This window comes from Pogona vitticeps, chromosome 1 (assembly GCF_051106095.1).
Source record: "Pogona vitticeps strain Pit_001003342236 chromosome 1, PviZW2.1, whole genome shotgun sequence".
Taxonomy (NCBI): Eukaryota; Metazoa; Chordata; class Lepidosauria; order Squamata; family Agamidae; genus Pogona; species Pogona vitticeps.
The window spans coordinates 128,674,369-128,691,223 of NC_135783.1; the positions used below are offsets into that span (position 1 = coordinate 128,674,369).

A 16,855-nucleotide genomic window follows, 5' to 3' on the forward strand; every position below is an offset into this window, starting at 1 on the left:
CAAATGCTTGGGTCACATTCACACCCCAGCAACATCCCCACGAAACGCCAGCCAGCCCATTCACACACACATTGATACACATACAGGCACAAACCAGCCGCTCCGCTCCGCCCCGACACACACATACCTTCACTCCACCAGCCATTCACATATCCATCCAAGCTTTCGCCAGCTGGTTTCAGGAGGTTAACGTCCACCACCGACTTCATCCCCAGGTCCATCGCCAACATCAGCCAGCTTCAAGCCACGGATCTCCGCCAGCCTCGAGCTGTTAACTCGTACGCCCACTTAGCAAGTTCCTCTGCTTTCGGGAGAGAACTTGCCTTGGGCAGAAGGGCTGGATCACCTACAGCCACTGCCACTCCCTCTGCCCTCTGACCACTGGCCTCCCTCCTGGTCTCCTGCCCTGCCCAGCAAGCCCCTTTTATCTGCCAGCAGAGAGGTGGGGCCCCTGTGAGGTCACAAAGACCCAGGATAAAAGGGGTTGGGTTCCCATGGCAGCAGCAGCAGCACCCTTGGGATTGGCTGAGTCCTGAAGATGATGTCAACAGTCCCTCTGATCATGTGATTCACCCACAAAAGCTTGCATTTTGCATAATTTTTTTAAAATTAGTGGCCTATAAATGTACCCCTGTCACCAATCCTTCTGATTGTTAAATCTCCCCATGTTGGCCTTCTGACAGGATTCTAGGCTTGTGCTTCCAGCATTTGCACCAAAAGGAACTTTTGTGGGATTGGAATTGGAAGACCAGTAAGTATTTATGTGTTAATATTGCTCATAGGAAAAAACAAACAAACAAGCATTTAACCCTTTCAGTGGAGGAGCAGTTGTTTTTCCTAAACTAAAACCTTGGCATTCCGGTTTTAATTGCAGTATTGGCACTCTGAAATAAATAAGTTGATTTTGTGTTGCAGCTTGGGCACTTGGGCTCAAAAAGGTTCACTATCACTGTCCTAGGAGATAATTAGGCTAAACGCTCCCCTATTTTTATACCCCAAATGCCAGTTTCTGGAACCCTCCAGAAGATCTGCCAATCAGGAATTGAGTTTCCCCAAACTTTCACAAAGAAGAGAGCAACTTCTTCCCCTTCACACCTCAGGAATCATTCTGCTATTAATTCTGTACCAAGAAGTGAGCTCAGTCTGGCCTTGAAGCTTCTTTTCTCACAGCTTCTGTCTGCCAACGTCCACCGACATGGAAGGCAAAAGTGTTTGCTGCCTTCCAGTTACCAGTGGACATTTCCCCCTCCTTCTCCCAGTCAGCTTATCTTAGGCACAAACTACAAAGCCTGGTTTTCTAGAAGAGCAACAGAAATAGAGATGGGCATGAACCGCCGAACCAGTGGTTTGTGCCAGTTTGCTTTTTGGCCGAACAGGTGTTTGTCATTTCCGAGCTCCACCTCCTCTGGCAGGTGCCGAATCACAGGCAGTGCTCTGGCTCCTCTGTCATGCCTCTGAGTGGGTGCCCACTGAAGGGGGCAGGACTTGAAAGCACCAGAAAAAAAAAGGTTTGGCTAAAAAAATATAGAAGCACTTAGAGAATGTACTAAAAACCTTACTTTTTCCATCTGGGATTTCAGGAGGGGAGGTGGACATGTAAGAAGAGGATAGGTTGATATTAAGGAAGAGGGGACTCCTGAGGATCCTTCCTAGAAGTTCAACAACAACAGTTTTCTACAATCAAAATGATTCTAAGATATCATTGAATAATACAAAAACAAGTACTGTAATGTGGGATTCAAGTTCCATTCTTCAAGAGAAGAAAACCACTGACAAAGAATCAATGGCATTTATCCTTCATATACAGATAATATAAAACTGTACTAAGACCTATGAGTTTTCTTGAAGATAATAGGCCTGAAGCATTGATATAAATTTGAGACGGAAGTCCATGGCTACTTCTGCTCTTATCACCTTAGAAGTATGTGAGGTCCAAAAGGAACAAAATGTCTTTCTCAAAGCAAAATATTTATGCACAGAGAAGAAAAAGAACGTTTAAGTTTACATGTCACTGTAACCAGATACAAGATTTATTTTAACACCCAGTTAAAAAGATTACCCACTGGAGGGAATGTTTCAAGTGCTGGAAGTTTACAGGCTTCAACATGAGATAAAAGAATTTAGAAAGAGAAATTAGATGAACTGCTAACGTTTAGTACTTAATATGCACTATGGAAAATTTAAAAGGAAATCAACCTTTTTTAAAGGAGATATTTAATTTTACAATTGGTTGCATTGGCAGTATATTAAAGGTTGGGTGGTCTTTTGCTCTTCTGATATTTGACTATTAACACTGAATGCATTCATTTTTCCATCACACTATTCAGAGCTAAAGGAAATTTGCCAGCGAAATAAAACACAATATAGCACCCAAACACCATTAAAACCAAAATTCTAAAATAACAGGTAATATTAAATTATTATAAAACAATCAGCAAAGTTCAACAGTTAAATGAATGAAGGACTTGCTTCCTGGGATGAGAAGGGGGTGCCTAAAACCTAGTAACAAATGTCTTTCAAGGTCTCTTCATAGTACATTGGGTATTAATTTAATAAAGCAGGGAAGGGTAATAGTAGTTGAGTTGTATAACATACACTGTGCAGCATGCAGAAATCACAGTTTCAGTCCCTAATATGCTAACTGGAAACAACTCCTGTCCAAAAGGTGGGAGAGATATTGCTACTTAGTACAAATTATGGCATTTCACCTTTTTGCTATGCAGTCCTAAATGGGTGCTGAATATAAACTTCATAACTGCTTTGATATAGCCACAATCAATGACATGCATACATTCATCCTTTCATACATTTCTGCTTCATTCTCTCTCTCATGTACACAGAAAGCACTTGTTTTAAAATTCTCTCATTGTTGAGATAGAAAAGGAAAGTTCCTTTGCAATAGGAAAGGGAAGAGCAAGTGGTGAGCCAGCTTATGGGCCACAGGTGTATTTCCCCCTGTGCATCATTCTCTTTTGCAATTACATAAAATTTTGTGGTGAGGAATGCAGTGGCACCAGGGAAAACAACAACTTCTTTTGACAGTCTTTAAGGGTTGTAAGATTGCCAACATGTTTGTTGAAATCCTACTGGTATTTAGGTAAGTTTTGCACAACTTTAGACAGCTAAATGGAGCTAACTGACAAAGCGCTGGGGTGTTTCTCAGCTGTGCAACTGAACATGCAACTAGATGTGCAACTGAGAAAAACTCCAGCAATTTGTCATTTAGCTGCAGTTGGCGACATAAAGTTATGCAAACCTTACATGAACATAAATAGGATTCTGGCTGTGGTGTACATACTACTTGGCTAAATGGACAAATAGCAAGTGAAATGCAATTAATCTTCAGTCCTTTTAAAATCTGTATAAAACCCAGAAACAAACCCATCTCTACTGGATCAATATTTTCCCCACCCTGCGGGTATAGAGAAAAAAAAATGTAAACTGTAAATACTGTATATATTGTCAAACAGCAATGGGCAACAGAAAGCCCAGTCTGTTACAATAGTACAGAAAGATTAAGTGTATCCATAGAAAAAAATACAGTGATCATTCCCAACCATAACAAAAGGCAGAGTTTTCCTGTGTTAGTACCTGTAGCAAGAGAAGAATATAATAATTGATAATTAAATACTATATAAATGAGAGATGAATGTGTTAGAAAGAAAAGATAACTGGTTTTCTCACTAGTGCATACTGAAAGTATTCCACCACAAAAATGGGGATTAGTTTTGTATATGATAGCAGCTGTGCATAATGTGACTGTAAGACCCTCACTGGATCAGACTGTCAGTCTGTCTAGTTCAGCATTTTGTTCCTCCAGTGATCCAGCAAGTGCCATCAGAAGTCCATGAAAAGGATGTGAGGGGACCGGCTTCCATTTGTGCTTTGGTCATTACTAGAAATGGTCAAAACTACAACCCTTCAGTGAGCAGAACATAACTGTAGTAGTTGCTGAACTTGCAAGCTATCTGCAGCTACAAAATGATAATCTTCACTCCCCAAGTGACCCCTATTGTTGGAGGGGAGAGAAATCGCTCTTCTCAAATGACACTACAACATCTTGTTTTTGATTTATAGCCATATTTATTTGGTGTTTTTTTTAAAGGCCCGTGTTAGGCTATATTAAAGACGTGGCCTGTTTACTTTGACATGAACATTGGTGGACTGCAGCCCACTTCACCCTTCTGTTGCAGCAGAAACAAGCAATGTGAAGTCCTGGGGCACTTTAAAGAGCCGCGCATTTCCTCAGAGAAGCTCTTGTGTAGGATTACAGGGTGAATGTGTGTGAAAGAAGACCTCTCATGGTTACAGTGGGTGTGGGTTGTGTGCTTGTGCAGAGGAAGGAACTGTCAAAGGGGGATGATACCAGCCCCAGCTGTTCCTTCTTCCTCCAAAGAGTCGGTGGAGAAGTGTCCCGTGCGAAAGCGAGAAGGGCGTTAAGTGCGGCTGAGCTGGTGGTGTGTGGTGCGTATGTGTCCGGGGGGGGGGGAGGAGGGAAGGGGGCGGCGCGGGACCCGCTTGGGCTGAAAGGGCTCCTCTTCTCGCGCCAGCAGGCCTCGGCGCCCGGGGCCCACGCGCTGCAGGGGTTGCCGTGGCGACCAGGCAAGCCCGTTCCCGCTCGCTCGCTCCCCCCCCCTCCCCGCACATACATACACACGCCCCCCTCCCGCCGGATGGCTCCCTCTCTCCCCCCCTCCCCCGCCCGGCCCCAGTCCCAGTCCCTCAGTCAGCCGTAAACATGGCAGTTGCCGCTCGGAGGCGCCGCGTTGCGGCGGTGGCGGCGGTGGTTCTGAGGACGGCGAAGTGCAGTCACAGGTGAGGGGGGGGGGAGAAAGGTCGAGGGTCCCGGTAGAAAACCCGGGAAGGGCAGCCTGACGCGGCGGATCCGTCTTCCTCCTCGCTCGGCTGCCTGCCTGCCTGGCGCACTCTGCATGGCGGCCGCCTCTCCTCCTCCTCAGACCCGCGAAGAGGGAGCAATGCGGGCTCGGGGGGGGGGGAGAAGGAAGGGGGGGGAGGAAGGAGGCCCCCCCGGACAGGCCCTCGTTGGGGCTGGGGTGGGGTGGGGAACCATTCTGAGGCGCCCCCACCCCCTTAACGTCTTCTCCCTGCCCCGCTCCCTAGAGGCGTCGTGGAGGGGCTTCCCTCTGAGCACGTACAGAGAGGAGGGCTGCCTCTTCCTCTTTCAAAGACGGGGCCGGCGGGCGGGTGGGACATGGCTGTTGTTCCCCCTCCTTCCCTCCTTCCTCTTCCTGCGCCCCTTGCCTTGTGGAAGAAGCGGCCGGGATGAACCCCCTCCTTCCCATGGCTTTCCACGGGAGAGCCCTTAAAAGCGCCCGTGGGTCGGTGGCTGGGGGTGTCTTTCACTCACACACACACACACACTTCCTCGGCGCTTTCTCCCGTTTCATCAGTAGCCTGGCTGTCAGGCTGTACCCCCCAGGCTTCTTGCCTGGTGGGGGTGGGGGTGGGGTGGGTTCCTCTTCCTCTTAGTTTTTTTTTGCCAAGGCGGTTGTTAATCTGAGCAGCGAAGTCACTCCGGTCTCCCCCTCTCTTGTTTTCTTCCCACTTTCTCAGGAGTAACTAAGGCAGGCTGCTACTCCTTCGGTCCACTCCTCCTCCTCCTCTCCTTTCTCCCCCCCCCCTCCGTTCCGTTCCTTCCCTTCCTCTTCCCTTCCCCCCCTCCCCTCCCTTTCCTTTCCTTTCCCCCAGGGCTCTCCACCTTGCCGGCCATCCCCTTCATGATGTGGAAGCTCAGCAAGGGTGGCAAAGTGCTGCTGGACGATTCTCCTGAGGAGGAAGAGAGCCACCGGCAGGACCCACCACCTCCCTCAGCACCAGCAGCCACTTTCTCAGCACAGGTAAAAGATGCCCGGTGGCATTTCTACCATCCTGGGCAGCCCTGGTGCCTGTCACCTTTCGTCCTGTTTTATAGGAGAGGCTTTTTCTTCTCCTGTCACCCCTTTCCCCCTGCCAGAGTCTTGGCATATTTATCTCTGATCTGGCATGATGAGTAATGGCTCTCCATTCCTCTTGGATGCCATCATAATGAGTCTTGTGGCAAAGAAGGACGGGCGCTGTATTCTTACATACCCTCTGGGAAGCTGTTTTCAATCGCTCCCTGAAAACTTCTCACTCAGCAGCTGTGGGAGAACTATACAGTCCAATGACTCCATACTTCAGGTTCCTCCCCCCCCCCCCCCGCGCCTTCATCCTGAGGCAGAGCATAATTCTATTTTAATTAAATACATGTAAAGAGGATGAAAAGTCAGTGGAAATATAATTTGTTCTAAATGTAACAGAAGAACAGTTCGGGTGGGGGGTATAGAGGATGGTTGAAATTCTCATGTGTATAATTAAAGCAGAGTCTTAATGCTGAGAGGGGAATTTCTTGCATTTTTGCATTGTAATTTATGTACAGGTATATGTAGTTTTTGCCTCTGGGTTTCTTTTAAATGGAAATTACACATTTTATTTTCATATGTTTAGTGGAATCCACGTAATATTCATGTACGGCAGTCAGCGTTTTGTATATATTTGTAATTGTAAAATATATTGAACATACTTGTTCATTGTATAGTTTTTAAAAAGTACCACTAAAAGTATTGCTACAATTTAGTTTTTGAAATAGTTTTGTTTTGAATGAGTTCTTTTTCATCCACCTTTTTTAAAAGGGAGAATAAACTACTGTGAATGTTGGAACACATGACTTGCATGTTGTACCCTAATTCAAAGCGTATTCCTTCAATGCTAACCCAATTAATCTCAAAACTTGCTTCACCTGCTGTGAAGCAAGAGCCAAGGAGTGAACCTTTAGTTCTTTAGACTGCCATACCAAATTTAATTATCTGGAAAAAAGATGCATTGAAATCAGTGTACTAGATATGTGTGAGATTGAAAAGTTAATTATAACTACTTCATAACTATTGCAATTGTGTTAAATAAGCTAGGGAGATAGATTTACAGTTGCATTTTTGAAATATAAAACAAAAAAATTCTGAACAATAAGTACCAAAGTTTGAATTTAAGGTATGACAATTTTGGGGGCGGGAGGCAGGAGTGCTAATAATTCAGGTTAGGTTTGAAAATATCAGGAATATAGTTTAGAAGTAGAAAAAATGTACTCATATCTAGACTTACCTTTTTAAGTCATGGTGGACATATTATGGTTCTTCAGATTACAGCTTCCACATTCTTTGCTATTGGATATGCTGACCAGGGCTGAATGGGGTTGCAGTCCAATACCATGTGGAGGGCTGCACTTTGCCCTGATAGTAGTTGTTTTCTCAGCTTTTCTGGCTTGCTCTAAAAGGTTTAATTCTTGTGGAGAATATACAATAATGCAGGTGGCATCAGCATGAAGAGACAGGGTAAGTGGACAGCTGCGAAACTGAATTGGTGGCCCATCTACCTTTACTCCAGGAAATCCATGTGCAGGCTTCTGTCTCATATCACTTGCTGAGTCAGGAACTGTGGGAGAGAACAGTTTGTGAATTGTCAACATTTTAGAACTATAGAGCCCCAAGTTTCTATCCTGCTTTACATTCTGATGCTACTAGTCACACAAAAGTCTTATTGCTAAATCTCCATGTGCTAAGCCAGAAAGCTTTAGTGGTACGAGGCTGGCAAGCCTCTCTCTCCTTCTCAGAGTTCTGCTGTTGTTTGAGACTGTTTTGAGGAACCTCCTCTTCCCAACCTGAGGCCTGTCAGTCTCTGTTCTGGGTTTTATTTTTTAATTTTTAGTTGTTGTTTTTTTGCTTTGTTTGCATTGCCCCAGTCACAGGAGAGTACTAGCTCACACTTAGTTTCTGTCCAGCTACTTATACTTGAAAAAATTCCAGTAGTCCCTGCTGTGCATCCTGCAAAAATGTATCCTACTTTATGATATAAGCCACCCAATTGTGTCTGGGAATGCTGTGTTCATTGTAGATGCCATCATTTTCTTTACCAGCATCTCTTTACTAGCCTTTCTCATATAAATGCCTGTACTTTTTCACATAGTGAAAAAGTACAGGCATTTATATGAGACTCTGACCTAACTTTCATGTATATTCTCTGTTTTGCTTCCTGCCACTACTTATAAACTGTGAAAAGAACTTAAATTATTTGACATCTTAAAATATTCTGAAAAAAATCAGACAAACCTGTCTACAGATGAGCATCATAATTAATTTCATGGTTGATTCCAGAATGAGAATGAGAGTATCCAATTTAACTGGGCTATGAGTTTGGTTTTTTGTTTTTTAGCATGGATCCTGCCACCTTGCTTTCCTGGTAGATGTTTGGGACCACCTCTTGATTGTCTGTCTTTTATCAAGTTGCAAATAGGTGTAGAGCTTTCTCTGTTTGCATGGATTGCAGCATTTTAGGGAGGTAAACTCGCAGCATGAGATGAGGTTGGACAGCCTGTCTTAGCCAACCTCAGAAGGTTCTTTCCAAAGAGCAGGCTAATACCTATATCAGTGCACTGAACAGCTTCTTTTGATCACCCTGGTTGCTTTCAGGTACTATAGACAATATAGCTCTCACACACTCTGGCATAAATTGGGGATGGGTTGTGTCGAATGACTTACATGTGAACTATGTGGGACTGGAACGTTAGAGACAGCTGTGTATAAAAGGCCTAGAGAGCCTCGTGGCGCAGTGGTTAAAACGCTGTACTGCAAGCTAAAACTGTGCTCACGACCTGGGGTTCAAATCCCAGGTAGCCGGCTCAAGGTTGACTCAGCCTTCCATCCTTCCGAGATCGGTAAAATGAGTACCCAGCTTGCTGGGGGGGCAATGTGTAGCCTGTATAATTAAAAATTGTAAACCGCCCGGAGAGTGCTTGTAGCGCTATGGGGCGGTATATAAGTCCAATAAATAAATAAATAAATAAATAAATAAATAAATAAATAAATAAATAAATAAATAAATAAATAAATAAATAAATAAATAAATAAATAAATAAATAATAAATAGATATTTCATCAGCTTTGTGGCTTACTAGGGCTGTGCTTTGTAGGAGTAGTCTCATGAAAATCACAAATCTAACACAGCAATTTACCCAGTAGCAACAGTTTCCTTAAGTTACATTTTAAAAGCTTACGGAAATTGTTGTAACTTCTCCTCCTTTCATTATCCTTGGCATCAGGCTTATAAAATAACAATGTGAAGATGCCCTCCATGTGTATCTTTTTGTTGTTACTGTTCTAAGAAGGAATTGATTGTCTAGGACATGGTTGTTACTTTTGTATAGTTCATGGACCTAGCAGTCCAAAAGACTGAAAAGAGAAATATAATCCCTTGGTTTCATCCAAGATAAAGCCACTATATGTGACATGGACTCTGCTGTTCATTGGAATAAATTGATGCCTAATACGGCACCCTAATTATCCCCACTTATTCAGATTCTTTTTAATCCTGTCTTTAAAAAAAAATCCTGACAAACCTGGGCAATTTAAAGCCTGAAAGGGTTCAGGTTGAGTCTGACTTAAAGATCTGTGTTTGGTTGTAAGCCAGGTACAGGACAATGAATAAAGAACCCTTTAAAAATTGAAATAAGATGGTTTTCTGCACATTGAGTGCTACATTCTATAAAGAAACCAAAAACAGGAGGCTCCAGAACCTTGACTGCTTCTGAGAAAACAATATTATTCAATAAAAATGGATTAAAAAACCCTTACCATCTGACATTTTATAGAACATTATACAGAGTTAAGAACTCTGGACATGTCGTAGGCTTGGGACTGGTGTGGAAAAAATATTAGTAGAGATTGCAGATTACAACTGGGTGGCAATATGAAGAAGTTGAACATCAGATCTATCTCAGTGAAAGTGAAGAAAAATATTATTAAACTATGCATATGTGATACGTAACTCGAACAAAATTAGTTTGCATTGTAAGCACAAATAAAATAGAATATTGGAAGTAATGTAGCAAAAGAGGTACATATATGCATGCATGGTGGTCTTGTCTGCCAGTAGCATTTTTGGTAGAATGTTAGGTGAGAAATATGTCAAATAATAAAATATAGTTTAGTTTTTAAAAAACAGTGCTTCTAATGGACAGCAACATAGTGCTGTAACAGAGTTTTCAGAGTTTTTGAGATGTCCAATGAGTGGTTTATCATTGCCACCTCCCATGGCCAAGCAGGGTTTGAACCCAGGTCTCCAGAGTTCTAGTCCAGCACACCACACCCTGCCAGACTTACTTTCAAGTTAGTTAACCTTTACTTGAAAGTAGATTCAGGGACATATGGACATTTTTTAGACGTTGATGAACAGTGTCAAACAGTGACCTGGATCTGGACCTAGACTCAGGCTGAGCAACCAATGTTGCCAACAAAGGAGGCACTGGATCGAAGAACCACTATAGAACCAGCACTTTTGAGTGCAAGATGTTGGAGAGCACTGAATATGAGACTTTGGGACTGGATCAGCAACTGTTGGTCCTTCAGCCTAACTCTTATGCTAGGAACATATTCACCCTAACGTCTATGAAGCCACTATACCTGTGCGAAGAGGGCACCTGGCAGGTGCTCTTGGAGAAACAAAAAGAGTGCTGTGCTTCAGAACAGAGGCATGTGCCTTTAAGGCTTTCCATTCTATAAGAAAGAGTGGAGTCTGAGAGGGACTTTTGCTCTGGGGTGATGAAAATCTTGTCCTAGTAAGTTGTTGTTCACTAGGAGGTCTGTTGTGCTGAGCCTGTTTTAAACCAGACCATGGTGATGTATAAAGTGAAATGTGGGATGCATACTTTCACTTATTTGATGAGTACTCTTAATTTTAGCATTTCTTTCTACCTTCGCTGGTGGATGCAGAAGTGAAGGAGCATGAGGCATGAGATGTGTAGAGATCCCACTCCTCCAATCAGTGAAGTTTGTATGCTAATACATGATGTAGTCTTGTACAAATCTCACCAAATGCACACACGTTTTAGACATACATGATGGGCTGTCTGGGACAAGGGATGTGGTCATATCTAATGTGCATATTACTGGAGATCATCTTTGCCAGTTGTGTATTTACTGTCCATTACTGACGAGCAGGAAGAATGAAATTTGCACAGTTTCGTTGCCTCATGTCTTTTTGACAGATGGGATGATCAACTTCTTCTCTTAGATAGTTATCATGAAACCATCATATCATCAAACAAATCAGAAACTGTTTCTCTTTTTTATACCATGATTGTGCATTTTGCCTTGTATATATTCAAAAATTGAGGTTTTGCTATGATTTCAACCTGGTAGTAGTGAGACCCACGTCTTTTGTTATTTTGAGATATAGATGTTTGTGAGTAGGATTATAGGATGTCTTTGAGCAGGATGAGTTGCTCTCACTATGACACCGGGTCATGTTTCTTTAATAAGGAAAACAGCAGCTTGGTGGAAGGTTAATTTTCATTAGGAAAATGCTGTAGCTAAAAAGGACTGAAGTGCTTTACATTGCAGTTTCAGTCTGATTTTCTTCACCGTCACTCTGTAGTTACTTTTTAGTTAAAGTAATATTGCCTTCTTTAGTTTGACTCTTACATTTGCTCTGAGTTAACATCTGGTCTTTTCATATCATAGTCAACTCAGATCTGATTTGGTAAAATGATGTTATGGTATCTAAACGTACTATGAAATTGGGCCTTATTCTGTCCCTGACAGGAGGTAAGCCTACATTGGAAACAGTTTAAAAAAGAATTTGAATGTTATGATGTAGAAAAGCATGTGAAGCCACCGTACAGAAGTTTTTTTAAAAAAATTCCTAGCTTATTATTAACATATGTTAAAGGAGTTCACATATAAAATGTGTGTTCTTTTCCAAATATTAAGGAATGGGAGACTGAGATAGTTCCACCTGCTGTAGCATGTGAGAGCTCTCAGAGATGAGGAAAAATTAAACATTAGTGTTGACAGAGAATGCTTTTAATTTACTCAATGTAATAAGAAAAGTATTGAGAATAGACTTTAAGTTTGAATTTTGAGGATGAGTTGCCAGCTTGATTCTTGTACTCTTAAATTAAATGAGGAGGGAGAAAAAAATCTGGAATTTATTGATGCTTTTTTTAGCCTATTTTCCTTTGATCTTGTATTAAGTTATATTTAAGTGGCAGAAGTGCAGAGACATGTTTCGTATTAATTGCAGCTTATGACAGCACAGTGAATGTTTCATAAATTGGCTGTGCATTTTTCTCTATGCATTAATTAATGACTTTAAGTCTCTTATGTAATTTTGACACTTTTATGTGAAGGACCTCGAGACAAACCCTAAGGAAGTAGGAAGAGGATCAGTAGCATCCCAATGCACTTTAGTGAGAAACATCAAATAAGAGAAATGAAGTTAAATTTCATAGATCATAGAAGAGAGGACAAAATAGAGTAGAATAACATGTTTGAATTGGAAAATGAATATTTTTGGCAGAGCCTAAAGAAGGTTAGATAAATTATCTCAGAGGAACCTGACTGCTGAGCTGTGTGTCCAAGTAGAGGTGTGTCTGTCTTTTCTCTGATGGCATGCTTTGTTTTTCCTTTGAGAATTAACATATGTGCTACTGCCAACAAAAGTCATTCTGTTCAACATTCTAATCAACCAGCTGTGCCTTCCTCTGGGACATCAGCTTAAAGAGTTAAAGAGGCCAATTAATTTTCACCACTCACCATATGTTTTTATATTTTTCTTTTCAAATGGACTCTACACATTTCGTGGTTCTCAAAGATGACTGAACATGTACAGTCTTCATTGGATTGATCAGGGCATGTGTCAGGGGTTCCTTTTTTCTGATGGTTTTTTTTTTCTTAAAAGGCCAAACTGGTGGTTGCCCTAAGCATACTTTTGCTTCACAGGGCATTTGCTATTACAGATGGTAATAGTTTGCCAACCATCCCTTTAATATGTGTGAAAGGAGAGAAAGGGGTTGAAGGAGTGATTTCAAGGAGAAAAGCAGTGAGCATGCTGAATCTTTCCTTTGTTCTCCTCTTTCTTCTCCTAAAGAGGGAAATGAACCCATAAGGGAGGAGAAGCTACATGGAAATCAGAAGATACTTTTTCACTTACAATAGCCCCTTCCTCTTTTAAATGCAGGCCTGTTAGTGTTTCACATATTTCCAGCCCATGGCTGTGTGTGCCTCATGTTCAAAAAAGTTCCAAAACCTTAGCACAAATTGTCTTGCAAGGTGCTTGGCTTAGATACTGATTTTGACTCCCATTTAATTATTCTATCTTGTCACCCATCTACATAATCTATTGTTTTCAGCTCTTTGAAGAAACTCTTTTTTAATATGGTGATCTAGTTTTTGTTGACCTGATTGATTCCCTGAAAATTAGACGCTGTGTCCAAGATTAAACATTTGTGAGCATTGTGCTGAACTAGCAGGCCATTGCTGAGGTCTTCAGGAAGACTGTGTCTGGGAAGGAGATTGTTTATTTGGAAACTAAGCTTTAGACTGCTTTATTATTATCTATTGATTTTAATTAATACTAAGGATATCCAATGTGGTGTAGTGGACAGAAAGATGGGCTAGGACTCAGGAAGCCTGGGTTTGACACCCTGCTTAGCCATAAAAGCTCATTAGGGGCGTAGAACTGATAAAACCAACCACTCCTTAAATATCTCACTTACCTTGAAAGCTGTATTAAGGTTGCTATAATTTAGTTCTGACTTGATGGCACATAAGAGTTAAAATGTTTTAACTACATTTTTATGCTTACAGTGTACATTGTTAAAACCTCATGTAACAAGTGCAAGACATAGGCCTCTCCCTTAATAGTTTTGGGCCCCATTCACTAGCTATTGTAGCAGCAGATTTCTGTTCAGATTTGAGGAATGGTGCTTCGTAAGTAAAAGTAAGTGACTGTTGCTTCAGATACTTTCAGTTGGGCAAAGTTTTCACTTGAATTAGGAGCTCTAGAGTTCAAAAGCAAAATGTACATAATTGTTTTTTGTATATTAAAAAGTGTTTTCCTTACATCAGGCAGCAGCAACAGTCAGGCAACCATTCCCTCCTTTACTACTCTACTACTTTGATTTCCTTCTTCTGCTTCCCTTGCCCCCTCATTCATTTCATATAATGGAGTAGAACTGTCAAGTCTTGTGGCATAATTTTGTGGGGTAGAAATACATGTTTCTTCAGTAAATATATCTACCAATGTGGACTGGGACATCTCCAGAGAGAAATCAGTGATGTGTAACTTTCCTTTAATACCTTTTAAATCCCTGTCAAGCTTATTTCCAGTCTTAGAAGAAACTGTTTGGAGAAAGCTTCGGGTGAAAATTGACACGCAGCAAAAGGTTTCTGCTAGCTGATTCTCTGTATAAATGCTTCCGCACTTCTGCCACGTTGTCTTAGTGTTATGAGGTGAACAGAAAGAAACAGAAATGATCTTTGTTCTTTAACTTGTCATCACACCAGTCAAGAAATTCTTAAATGACAGCATGTTTATAGGAATTCAGTTGTTTTACAAACAAGAGAGGGGAAAGACCCAAGATAATTGTATAGGAAGTTTTATATTAGATGGTCACTTATTGTATTATATCATTCTATCGTGGTTAATGTTTCACATTTAGATTTTCATGTCCAGAAGTTCTAGTTTATCAACCTTTTTGAAGTACAGACCTATTTATTAAAGTGAATGAGTAAGCAAGACTGATTTATTATTTAACTACAAAAGAAACAAAGAAAGACCTAGAGTGTAATCTGTACACAAAAAAGATTTGTGCTCTTGTTGAATTAATCCCTTGATTATCTTATGATTCGCAGAATGTGCAAGAAAAGAGCATTTGTACATTCCTCTGAAAACACATTGAATACACTGGTGTTGTGCTGCCAAAACTAGAAGGTTGTTGCCAAGGTATTAATCAGGATTTCCACTGCATGAAAAGAAACTATTAGTTACCTGTACATCATGAGAAGAATGTAGCTTAAAATGTTAAACATTAAAAAAAATCTGTGTTAGCCAAATAAAAAAATAGATCAGGCTTTCTCTTTAGCTTTTCTTTACCCAGAATGTACAAGCATAAAAAGCGAAGTGCACTTTCAGTACATAGTAATAAAATAAAACAGCACCTTTCTAATATTTGAATAAAGAAGCACTACATTTCAGTTGATAGGTAAAACATTGGGTTACTAAAATAGAGAATTAAATGTATATTTGTAAAACATATACATTGCATCCCAGGGAATATTTTTTTAATGGGGGATTTCTGTTGCGTGCATGGATCCCTGCTACTTGCAAGAGTTTTCAGCAGAGGAATTGTTTTCCTTTGCAGGAACCACTATGCTCCTTCTGTCAGAACAAATACAGCATATTTCATGGAGGAGATCTGAGGACATTGGTCCTCTGATTATCAGTTTGTGAGTACTGGTTAACTTGTACAGTTTTCTTGCAGCAGGTATCCTATTTTTAGATGTATTTAAATTTCTTTTTAACTAAAATATTGGCTTCAGAACCATTACACTGCTTTTAAGTTATTTACTGTATTGTTTGTTTTTGTCTGCTGAGGAAGTAACAGAGACTACTTTCCTCTCAGGGGGGAGAACTACGACTGCGGACAGGAACTTGGTTTAGATTGTGTGAACAGAATTGCTAATCAGTCATAACATCCATCAAACATATATCTCTCAATTTTTTTGGTGTCATGTTGTCGTTTACCTCAAACGTTAAGAAAAAAAGTCACATATTGTCATCACCACTTTAAGACAGTTTGGTTTTTACTGCCAATCTACATTCTGTTTGTGAAACAGGCATAGCCTGTTGATCAGGCTTGGACTAGGTAACTCACTTATGAGACTGAACAGAATTTTATCCTGGGGGAAGGTAGCTGCCAGCATGAAAAGACAAGCTGCAAAATATAATGCTTAGAATAGTTTTTAAACATAATTTGTAACTGGGTATCTACCAGACCTGTTGATATTCTCATGTGTTCTGTTGGGGTGGGGTGGGGGGCTGATATTCAACTAATACCTTCATTATTAATTGTTACTCTTAAATTAATCTTAAATAACTTTGTCAGTGAGGATTCTGTGCTTGGGGAAATGTATCACTGAGTGTGTTGCAGCTGGGTTCAACATACTGTAATATTAATGCAGTTGTTATCAAATAGTATTCATGAGATTAAATTTCAGTTTCTGAATTAAAAGTATTAGAAGAACTGTGAAAAATGAAGAGGCATTTTAGAAAATACTTAAGCCTAGGCTGGCTGGGTTGGGAGTCAAGGGAACCGCTTTGTGGTGGTTCCACTGCTTCCTGGCTGACCGTGTCCAGAAGGTGGTGCTGGGGGACAGTTGCTCTGCCCCATGGTGTTTATGCCATGGGGTTCCTCTGGGCTCAGTACTGTCCCCCATGGTGTTTAACATCTACATGAAACCGCTGGGAGAGGTCATTAGGAGGTTTGGGCTGAGGAATTAGCAATTTGCTGATGACGCTCAGCTCTATCTCTTGTTTTCCACCAATCCAGGTGAGGCGGTTTCTGTGCCAAACTTGTGTCTAGACCTGGTAATGGACTGGATGAGGGTTAATAAATTGAAACTCAGTCCAGACAAGATGGAAGTTCTGTTAGTGGGTGCTTCACCGGACAGGTTAGAGGGCCATTTCCCTGCCCTGAATGGGGTTGCACTCCCCCTAAGAGACAGGGGTGCTCCTGGATTAACTCTGGAAGCCCAGGTGGACTTGGTGGCCAGGGGCGCCTTCCTTCAGCTGGAGAAATTATACCAGCTACAGCCCTACCTGCACGAGCAGAGTCTCATGACAGTTATACATGCACTGGTAGCATCCCGTATAGGTTACTGTAATGCGCTGTCAGTGGGGCTGCCTTTGAAGACAGTCCGGCGAATGCAACTGGTTCAGAATCAAGCTGCATGGCTGGTGAGTGGTGGGGCTACTAGGGGACCCA

At 41.5% G+C, this 16,855-nt stretch overlaps 1 protein-coding gene across 3 annotated transcripts in view; it reads left to right on the plus strand.

Moving 5' to 3' along the window:
- Positions 1-1,634: 1,634 nt before the first annotated feature.
- Positions 1,635-16,855, plus strand: part of TDRP (testis development related protein) — a 46,811-nt gene continuing 31,590 nt past the window's right edge. For 2 of the 3 annotated variants that reach the window (XM_020782631.3, XM_020782632.3), the window contains exons 1-2: positions 1,635-4,464; positions 5,575-5,858. In XM_020782631.3, the coding sequence (XP_020638290.3) occupies positions 4,302-4,464; positions 5,575-5,858 (447 nt within the window). In that variant the 5' untranslated portion in view covers positions 1,635-4,301. Of the gene's footprint in view, positions 4,465-4,823; positions 5,859-16,855 lie in introns of those variants that run through there. The other variant, XM_020782633.3, reaches the window with a different exon arrangement.